This window comes from Lethenteron reissneri, chromosome 19 (assembly GCF_015708825.2).
Source record: "Lethenteron reissneri isolate LAM-NWPU_2019-01 chromosome 19, ASM1570882v1, whole genome shotgun sequence".
In the NCBI taxonomy this organism is placed as follows: Eukaryota; Metazoa; Chordata; class Hyperoartia; order Petromyzontiformes; family Petromyzontidae; genus Lethenteron; species Lethenteron reissneri.
The window spans coordinates 8455340-8466373 of record NC_083797.1 but is presented as its reverse complement, the minus strand read 5'-3'; the positions used below and the strand labels follow the sequence as shown (position 1 = coordinate 8466373).

General features: G+C 43.5%; 1 protein-coding gene across 1 annotated transcript; it reads left to right on the top strand.

Moving 5' to 3' along the window:
- Positions 1 to 5299: 5299 nt before the first annotated feature.
- On the top strand, positions 5300 to 7271 carry LOC133344058 (uncharacterized). Its single transcript, XM_061554004.1, has 2 exons — positions 5300 to 5695; positions 5793 to 7271. Exon 2 carries the CDS (start codon positions 6508 to 6510, stop codon positions 7246 to 7248), a length of 741 nt encoding a protein of 246 aa, XP_061409988.1. The 5' UTR covers positions 5300 to 5695; positions 5793 to 6507; the 3' UTR covers positions 7249 to 7271.
- The last annotated feature ends 3763 nt before the right edge of the window (positions 7272 to 11034 follow it).

The following is an 11034-nucleotide window of genomic DNA, read 5'->3' as shown; positions in this document are numbered from 1 at the left end:
GATTGTGTGCAGGGAGCATGTAATCAACATTCATTATCCGAGCTTTCAGTGCTGCTTTGGCCTCACGTTGAATTCACATAGATACTCAGTAGACAGTGTGCGCGCAATAATATCCTGAAGCTGATAATAGTAACCTCAGAATATATGAATTGTGCGCTCTCATAGTGTCCTCTGATGTTTTTTTCTTCTTCCCACAATATTCGATGTTGTTGTTTTTTAACAGGAATCTTCTTACATTCCAGTTTCAGCCCAGGGCAATAGCCTCATAGTGTCGCAGTGGCTGGAGACAACTAAGCTCCCCCCCCCCCCCAACGCTTCTCAAGGTATAGCCCCCCTTTTAAATTCTTATTACCAGGTCGAAAAATGTTGGTTGGGAGAAGCTGGAAAAAAGGGTGTACATTAAAGTTATGGGCGTCACAGCCGTTCCTTGTACACACGGTGGGTGAAAGCAAGGGCAGAATGCACAAAAAACAAAACATCAGTGCATCGTGTTTCCCATTCTCCGCAGTGTTTAACATTAATTTAGTTGTTTTGGTGGTTGGTTGGCTGCGTACGGTGCAAAAAACTGTTCAAAACACCACATACATATGTAGTGAGTCCAACTGAGTCGCATACCTTATTATTTAGAGGCAACACCTTTATTGTAACACGTATGTACAAAGGGGTAACTGCCCCTTTTCCAGATACAGCCTAGGGTGGTGACCACCCAGCTAACTACACTGTACGTAGGAGTTACAGCTACAAAGGATCGGACCCTCACTTGGGTCCCGGCCACGTGTTGATGCCTTGTAGGACGAAGAGCTTCCAGCGTGTAGACGTGAAGCTTCCAGCTTGTAGAACGAAGAGATGCTGGTCCCTCTCAGGGACCCACCTTATATCCCCCCGTGTCAGGGAGGGCTCCACCCTCGGCCCCGCCCACCTCCTCGAGCGTTCTAGCTCCCTCTTTATCCCTCTCGCGAGCTCTCCCCGGACACGTGATCACCCCTTAGCCCCCCCATCTGGGGCCTTCTCTGTGGACATTCCAGATCATGTGTCTACGGTGTCAACCAGAGTGCCATGGCTCGGGGCAACCCTGTCCCTGGACTGACACTCTCCCGCTCCCCCTTGTGGGAGCCCACACTACACGCTATGCGTGATTCCCACGCTATCTCAGTGCTCACCAAGCCCCGCTAGGGCTGGTACTACACCATCCATGGTGTACGCAATGACGGTGCATCGCACGCCGTGCTATGCTAAAGCCGGCATCACACAGCAACCCACCCGGTGCTGTCCGCGACGTAAGGACATCGCACGCCACGGCCCATATATACAAGCTCCATGGTGTGTGGAGTGAATCGTCGGATATCGCGTCGAACAACACGCGGCAACAACCGCGAAGCACATTGGAGAGCTACACGGCACAGGCGCGAGACAATACACACAATACCTGCAGTCATAATGCAAACAAAAACATAACTCTGATAATGTATATACTGTCCTTGAAGTTGATTGGTCCACACCCGAAACAGCTTTCCTTAGAGCCTAGCCTCACATGGGTTGGATCAGATGACGCCAAAAGGCGCACAACTCAACTTCAAGGACAGTGCGTACATTATCAGAGTTATGTTTTTTGTTTGCATTATGACTGCAGGTATTGTGGTCTATGCAAACATGACTCCTTGTAAAAAAGGTGTCAGTTTTGTTGCCAGATAAAAGGGTAAAAAAATCAATTATCATATTTTGTACTGGCAAATGAGGTTCCAATGATACAATACACACAGTTGTGGTGAGCTCTGTGTGATTTGCTCAGGCATGGGCTGAATGGCAGCAGTGTTAATGGCGAAGCAACTGTGTGGGTTTTTTTCTTGTCTGAGACACATTACTCATCAAAACGGTTACCCCTGTTACTGACACACGTCAAAGGATTCGCATGTGTGCAAGCATACGTGTGTATTTAAATGGAGTTAATTTAATTCACGCACTATACTATTGTTTGATGTAAATGTGCATGTATGTACATGTGCAAATTACATATATTTTTAATGTAATTTTCAAAAAATAACATTTATCCTACTCTTATGTCCATGTATTTACACGGTATACACATATAAATAATATGTACTAGACATCTGTGAAAAAGAGCTTCATAGCTCATCGGATTCCTTCAGCATAAATACATATTATGATTCTGATATGCACACTGCAGTATAAAAAAAAACATTTTAGAGTCAGCACAGCAGTACTTGTATAGATTATAAATTAAAACCCAGCAAACCAGGCCAATAGTTATTATTGCAGTGCTGTGGGGTGAGGATATGGATGCACACACTTTGTCGACAATTGTGGCCTGTTGTGTCTGCATATTTTATAACTCTATTAGTCCTCTTAATATAAATTAATGTAGGAGGTGCCGGGTGGGTGGGTGGGGAGGGAGACGTGGCACCTTTCGCCTGCAGTCTTGAGACCTCTCTGCCTGTCAATTTGATCAATTTCAACAATGCAATGATGCACAGCTGGAAGGGATTTCAGTGGATGTATGGGTGGCTGGGAAGGGCAGGAAAAAATGAAAGTACGGTAATCAAGGAAGCACAATCAATGCTCTGGATGTGCCAGATTGATTTTATTAACAGCAATTACGAGCCGATTGGGACTGTTGCCACTTGTAATTCTAAATCAGGTCAAATCAGCATGGGAGATTTTGACCTTTCAGTAGATGCTGGTCAGGAGCATCGTTAACTGTGGCATACCAATTTAAATCGAGGCACTTTCTAGTTCCATGTCGAGAGGTAAGTGATAATGTCATAATTTTATGGTAATATTTCAATAATTTGCATTGCAGGTTCTTGTCCTTGAATTGCAGACTACATCTGTCATGATTTAAATCTTTTGTGTATTCTGCAGATTTTTCTAACTTTTTTCAGGCATGTCAATTTACTGATAGCTTGTGGGTACAATATTTTAAATCACTGCATTCCACCACAGCAGGTCAGGAAGTTAAACCTTCAACCTTGGATCATATAATTTATTCATAACGTACAAGAAATGTATGTGTATAGGTTTAAATTTGTTTAAATTATGTGAGTAGCAAATTTATGAAAGTGATCTTGCCCTTTACAAAGTTTGACTTTGCTCGGTAGAAGGATAACAATTGTTTCCTTTGCAGGGCTTTTCAGAATGGTGTAGAACTAACACATTGTCAAAAGCATATCAACAACAGAGACTCCATAAATTGAAATAAGTGCTTTCAAATTTACCATATCTGCAAGGAAACGGAGTCATTTTCATGCCAGGAAATAAGCACATTTCTCTCTGGATATACGATCACTGTGATGCAACTGCAAACTGCCAGTGGCCTAATATTTAAGGGCAATTTAAACAAGGTATTTTGAATTATTGGCATACCATGATCATCATCATCATCAGGTCAATTCACTGCTGGATAAAGGGTTCGCCAAACCACCACCATCTTTCACAGGCCAGCCATGCAACAATCCACCGAGCACCTGCACACGAACTCATTTTATCAAATGGACGCCCTGTCAGAAGCATTCCATTCCTGAGATATCACTCCTTTATTATTATTGAGCGTCGACCACGGCGACGCGTTAACGCCCTCGCCTGGTATGCATGAAGTCGTGGGTTCGATCACGACCCTGTTTTCCATGGAGATATTTTACCGGATCCTCCGGTTTTCCCTCCACATTCGTTGAGCTATCATTTGTGGCCAAGTCGCTTCTGACAAAGAACTATATAGCTCAGTAGGGCTTACCTGGTAAAATACAAATGTTATAGTTTAGTTGTTATCCTTTCGAACAGTGTCATCTCAAGCATACTTACTTACCGTTAACAGTTTCAATTCTATCTCTAACACGTGAATATTTTCGAATCGGTGCACTACTCTTTATGTGTCTCAATATAATAATTGGTATACAATGGAATGTAATTTAACATTAGTTAAAATTGCTACTAAACATTTTGTTATCAATATATAATATTTGTACATTTGACCTCTTACTTTGTACAACGGACACGATTTTTTGTTCTATAATTTTTCACTCGAATAAAGTAACTTAATTGTATGTTTTTCTTTTATTGTGATATCCAATGTTGGGCGGTTCATTGCAAAAGCAGTGCATGCCTAGGTGACACTGCCATCTAGAGTAAGCCTTTGTGCATGAATGTAAACTTGCAAATATATTTTTTTTATTGAACTTGATGAATTCCTTAATGCTTTCACAAATACCTCAATTCACCAACGACACAACAAGAGCATAAGAGAGCATGTTCAAATCATGCAGATGGGAGACCTTTATATCAATAAAAGCTTGTTAGTGAACGAGTATATTCCATTTTTATGCAAGCAGCAATCACAATGCCATTTGTTGCGTATTGGTAGATTAGAGGGGAAGCAGATTGCAGAAGCGTGCAGTTACATCTGTAAAAAATCTTTTTGAAAGGTAGCAAACTGATGATTGCATAAATACATACATTTTACCACAGGGATGCACTTAAATCAAATTTCAATAACCTTTGTGCTGAAATGAATTGTGTTAAATGCCGAGTGTCAGTATTTTAAATCAAAGGTGCAAATCAATTGCATTTACATTATTAAACATATTCTGATTCGTATTCGGTTAATTTTGCAGTTTATCATCACTGATGAATTGTGGTCTATGACCAATGGGGGGGGGGGGGGATATCTCTAAGAATTAAGATGAAAATCCCCTCTCCCACCCCTTCTATTCCCTTACTTTTGTTCCTCTTCGCTCATAGCTCCTGTCCGGGTGGAGGGCAGTGAGCCCAAATTTCTCCTCTCTGCTAAACCGAGGAGCATTGAGCTCTGGTTTTTGTCCGCCCGAGTTTTTGTGTCTCCCCCACCTCCCCCTGTTACGGTTTGTGCTTTGTACTGGGCTCTTGTTAAATGAAAAAAATATAATAATAAAAAATTAAGATGAAAATAAATGCATGTCGTCGTGCTGAGTGCATCGCACGTTGAATCCGGCAAACGTGAGGTGGATTCCTAGCCATGGCTATAACATTAGCGGTGAGTGATATATGCGATGGCCTTGCCCTTCCAACTCCTCCCCCTCCACCAATTCACCAACCTGCATTCACCGGTATGAAGTATAGTCAGGCAAACCCTATGACCCTCCTAGGGAAAAACAAGATTGATGAACTCGGTTTTGTTCAGTTACATTACACTGTTTAATTTTTTTTGTTTCTGGGTAGTACGTGTGATTTCCTTATTGCTTCTGCCTCAAAAGTACAAAAATGGCTATTATTCCCCATAAATTTTGCTTTTGTGGCCAGAACAGTGATATTTAGAAATTTACCTATTTTCCAGAACATTCCAGATAGATTCAGTGCTGAGTAAACTTGGAGTAACTTCTAGAACATTCTAGAACTTTCCAGTAATATAAATAGTAGTATAAATACAGGGGCCTTAAGCCCACCAGTTCAGTTTAGTTCCAGCTGCCTAAGTGGATACATATCTGCATTTTTCGGAGATGGCATCAAGAGGCTGCAAGCGTTCGGCAGACGCATTTTGCGATGTCTGTGGCCAATTTATCAAGACAAGAGTGAAAAAAATACTTTGTGGAAGCATCTGCTAAGATGTGTGAGGCCTACAAGGCATATTTTGGCATGCCTGTCAGGGATAAAGATAATCCCTGGGCACCTCATTTCACCTGCGAGCAATGCAAAACAATGCTGGAAGGTAATATGGACAATTGTTGCTCGAAATTTTACGTTATAAAATTTGTAAACAAAAAATAACTGTAAAAGTTTTTCATTTTTTTATGTTATTTTTGTAGGATGGTACAGAGGGGAAAACAGAGCCATGAAGTTCACTATCCCAATAATTTGGCGGGAACACACTGACCACTCAGGCAACTGCTATTTCTGCATGGTGGACACTTTCAAACGTCGGACTGGCAAGAATGCACCTGCTATCACTTATCCGGACCTTCCGTCATCCATCGCCCCAGTGCCAAACTGCCATGAGCTCCCTGTACCCACTCCTCCAGAGAGAGAGAGAGCAGCCGTCTTTAGAAGAGAGCAGCAAATCAGAGAGCGAAGAAGACATTGTAGATCCAGATGACAATTTCAGAGGTGGAGCTAAGGAGAGAAACCCATACTACCCAACCAAAAAGACCTCAACGACTTGATAAAAAATCTTGGTATCACCAAGGCCAATGCCGAGCTTTTGACGTCTAGGCTCAAGCAATGGAACTTGTTGGATAAAAGTGTGCAAGTCGCAGATTAGAGAAAGCGTCACCAACGTTTTGGCAGCTTCTTCACCCGTCAAGATGGGCTCTGCTTCTGCCACAATGTGACCAGTCTGTTAGAGGCAAAGCGGAATCGCCTGTAACCAGAATGAGTGGCACCTCTTGATTGACAGCTCATCCAGTAGCCTCAAAGACGTGCCGCTCCATAATGGTAACAACTACCCGTCTCTTCCCCTGGCTCACTCGGTGCACCTCAAAGAGGATTACAACAGCATCAAGACCTTGCTGGACGCTTTGAAGTATGATGAGTACGGCTGGGAGGTCAACGGAGACTTCAATGGTGGCATTCCTGATGGGTCTCCAAGGCGGTTTTACCAAGTTTACCTGCTATCTTTGCCTTTGGGACAGCAGGGACACCAAGGCGCACTACCACAGGTGGGACTGGCCACAGTGGACCGAGTTTTCTGTGGGAAGGAACAACGTCAAGTGGGAGCCACTGGTGGACCTCCGGAAGGTGTTGATGTCACCACTGCACATAAAATTAGGCCTTATGAAACAATTTGTCAGAGCTGTAGATAGGGAGTCGGCAGCCTTCAAGTACCTTCAATACTTCTCTAAGCTGTCTGAGGCAAAGGTCAAAGCCGGTGTCTTCGTCAGATCACAGATAAAGAAGATCCTGGAGTGCAATGAATTCCCCAAGAAGCTCACTCGTAAGGAGAAAGCGGCTTGGAACAGCTTTGTCGCAGTGGTTCGTGGCTTCTTGGGCAATGACAAGGTCGAAAATTATGTGGAGCTGGTTGAGACTTTGGTGAAGAACTACGGCACAATGGGCTGTATGATGTCCCTCAAAGTCCATATCCTTGATGCTCATCTTGATAAATTCAAGGAGAACATGGGAGCGTACTCAGAGGAGAAAGGCGAGCGCTTCCACCAGGATATACTGTACTTTCAACGCTGCTACCAAGGACGGTATAACGAGAACATGATGGGGGACTATATTTGGGGGCTAATTCATGAAAGTGAATTTACAGTTATATCGTAAATTTCGAAAAACTACTCACTTCTAAATCTTTTGTAGTAATGTTTGTATTACTTTAGTATAAATATATATTAATTTTGATTCATATGTTTTTTTTTCTGAATTTATGTGAACGAAAAGACACATGTTCGCCTGTTTTCTCATTGAAAATAGGTACATCTCAAAATACACTGTCCTGGTTACAAAAGCAAATTTGTGGGATAATAGCCATTTTCTATACTTTTTAGGCATAAGCAATTACGAAACAACACATTACCCAGGAACAAAAATTGTGTTCCATATTGTTATCACTCCCTGCTGTCCGCTTTCCACTTCTTCCTTCATTCCCCCCCCCCACCCCTGTAAATCTGCTGCTCCCAATCGTTGCCCCTCTCGTTGGTAGGAGGGCAGTGAGCCCCAAGTGCTTCTAGTCGGTCCCCTACTTGAGGGCGCATCGCTCTGAACTGTTAATCGACCGTGATGCGTGTTTCTTGCGTGGATGTCTGCGTTGTGTTTTTGGGGTTCTTGAATGAAACTGAAAAGCAAGCAACGAAAAAGCAAGCAACTCCCATGACCAACACAGCATGGGGCGGATTCTATCCAACAGTGGATTGACAATAGGCGGCTCTACATTCAGAATAAAATTATTTTAACACTGGCTCCATCCTAAACCTACCAGGTAGTGGTAATGACTATAATGAGAGAAAAAACCCTTGCACTTTACATCTCGTATCAGCACATATGCAACGGGGTAGTCATGATCTGTTTACAGTCTTGAACCATTGAGGAACAATTCCACATTCCTATGGCAGGACCATATGAATGATGGCCAGTTGTCAAAACCACCAAAGGAAAGCAAGCACCCCCGAGAGGACGTCTGCTCAGGAGATGGGACAATGAGATAGCTACCTATGGGTTGTTATATCGCTGAAACATGAAAGATGGTGACGGTTTTGTAAGGCCGACATCCAGCACTGGATTGATCATAGCAGATGATGATGACAATAGCAGGGCCGGCAATGTTGACTTATCATAAAGTAATATTATAACTTTGTGTGTGTAGTGTCTTCAAAAATGATTCACACCGACACGTTGTAACAAGTCACCTGCTTACACTTTCTTTCACCTGTTCTTGCGCCAGTTGTAGGCACTCCTATGACTATCTGTATGGTCACATAGACTTGACTTGTCCCCACTCTTATCTATTCTGCACCTCACTTATCCTGCACTCAGCAACTCGGCTCTCAGCGACTCCGCACACAGCACCTCCACACTCAGCGACTCTGCACACAGCAGTTCCGCACTCAGCGACTCTGCACACAGCAGCTCCGCACTCAGCGACTTTGCACACAGCAGCTCCGCACTCAGTGACTCTGCACACAGCAACTTCGCACTCAGCGACTCTGCACACAGCAAACTTCGCACTCAACGACTCTGCATCTCCACCGCTGCCCTCACCTATGCTCCCTCAGACCTGCTCACCCATTTGTCCTGGGCGGGGGGTTCAGCCAACACCCGCCCGGCGACGGCATGAGGGTTGAGGTCCCATTGACAGCTGGAGCGGCAGCGGCGAGATGTCTTCACTCTTGGTTCCCGGGCAACAACAACTCCCTCCACTAATGCACACTCCCCTTATATATCCCCCCTTATTCCGAGTCCTCACATGCTCCCCCTCAAGCTGCCGCCAGCCCGGCGCCTGTTGGCCAATTAATCCCTTATCATCACCCCCCATCTCCCGTCTCTTCGACGCCAACCTCCGGTCACAGCGTACCCACCTGTTCGACCTCGGTTGCACCGGCTTCTCCCCTTAATTTCTGGAGGTTTGTCGGTACAAACCTTATGTTGCAACGCACACACCTGTTATGCACCCGCCGAACAGCGTGCACCGTGCATATCTCTCCTTTACATATGTATATATTTGAACTTATTTCGCACCGTACGTAGCCAATCGTGCTAATCGGAAGTATGGGGGACAACAAACTAAACACAAAAAGCAATTCGAAAGAAATGTTTTTGAATTTAGATTTAAAAGTGCATAGCTCCAGTGGTTTCCTAATATCGGAAGGAAGAACATTCCAGACGGCCGCAGAAGCGCATTTGAAAGCGTATGTTGTAGTAACCATCTTTGTTTGATGGTTAGCCAAAAGTCATTGTAAGTGAAAATGACTTCGGACAAGGTGAGTTTCGCTCAACTTCATGGTTTATTCGCAGATAACGTGCAAACACATAGAGTCCATACTTATAGAGGCTTCACTCCACAATGTGCCCGAGCTCTCTCTCGGGCCCTTATATATCATGTGCCCCCCTTTCTAGCAGGTTATCCTCTTTCTTCCAATCCCAGCAGCTCAGCGAGCACTGGACGGACATGGTGGGATCTTGTAGTATTCGTCACGACATGCTGCAGCTTGCTAATGTTTTTGCCAGATGGCCCGTAGTGTAAGCGAATTGCAATAATCGTGCTTCGTAGGTACTATACTACATGCTACCATGTTGGCTATGTCAGGACTCAATCGTGGCCAAATGTGTCGTCAAGCCCTGATGAGCAAACGACACATTCTCGTCGACCTCGCAGTGGTGTACACCTGTGTCTCGTCAGCGTATCGATGTAACTTGATGTCATGCGATCGGAGAAAAAATAGGAAGGGCCTCAGGACGGGACTCAGTGTTTTTTACGTAAAATAGTCAGAGTCACGTGCATTGACATTCGTAGCAGTAGGTTGTTTCCACGCCAAGGAAAATCCCATTCAAAAGCCTGCAATGCTTCAGAATCAATATTTACACTCTAGGTGTATGTCTCACACGAAAGTAGGCAATTAACTGTGCTGTGTATTATGCGTTTGGATTCTACTTTGGCTTTGGAAACATCCAATGTTATTGCCACTGGCGACAATTTGGAATTAGCCACAGCATTAACCAGACAGACAAGAATAAGAATAATCAGGTTTATATGTGGTAATGTGTGTACATTTGCACTTATAGGTGTGGACAACTGCAGTAAAGTATTACAAGATAATGCATCTTAGACTCGCCATTTCCATATGTGAAGTGCTTTATGATCCCGTAATTTATTTACACTTAATGTATCTAGGAAAGGCTGTCGAGATACGAGAATAGCTCTGCTTTGGTTTTCTACATTTTTATCTTTTGCATTTTCCAGTGTCAGAAAATTCCAGATTACATGGAAAAAGCTCAGCCATCCAAGGGAAGCACTTACGATTTACCACAGATTGGTCAGAAATCTATTAGCTTTACTCAAAATGAAATAACTGAATTGGTTATACTGTATTTGTAGATGTGCATAACCACAAGATAACAACAAAAACACGACATTCTAAACGGAAAACTAATTTATTTAGAACTGCTTTTGTGTTTAGTTTTTTGTATTTCCCCCACACCTCCGATGAGCACGGTTGGCTACGTACGGTTCGAAATAAGTTCAACATCCATACATCGGTGACATCTCAGGCAAATACACATAAATAATAGGCGACATACGTGCTATGAGGAAGGGTCATTTCCGACAACATTACCAATTAAACATACATAGCTTACATTTAAGGTAGTGTTATTGATGAGTGTGTCGAGTTCTTTTTTACTTGCTGGACTGCCTTCTCCATGCAGCACTTGGATATGCAGGTGGATGTCTCACGTCCCATCTTGGCTCCATGTCAGTGTGGCCTACCTCGCCCTGACTGGAAGTTCTTAGATTAATGGTGTGTAACACTAGGACAATGCACACATTGCATTAAAACGTAAAGTGCTGGCAAATAGAATATACTTGGGAAGGTTATCCTAACATTGAGCACATCC

Coding starts and splice junctions, on each gene's coding strand:
- LOC133344058 (XM_061554004.1), top strand. CDS start 6,508: ATGATGAGTACGGCTGGGAGGTCAACGGAGACTTCAATGGTGGCATTC.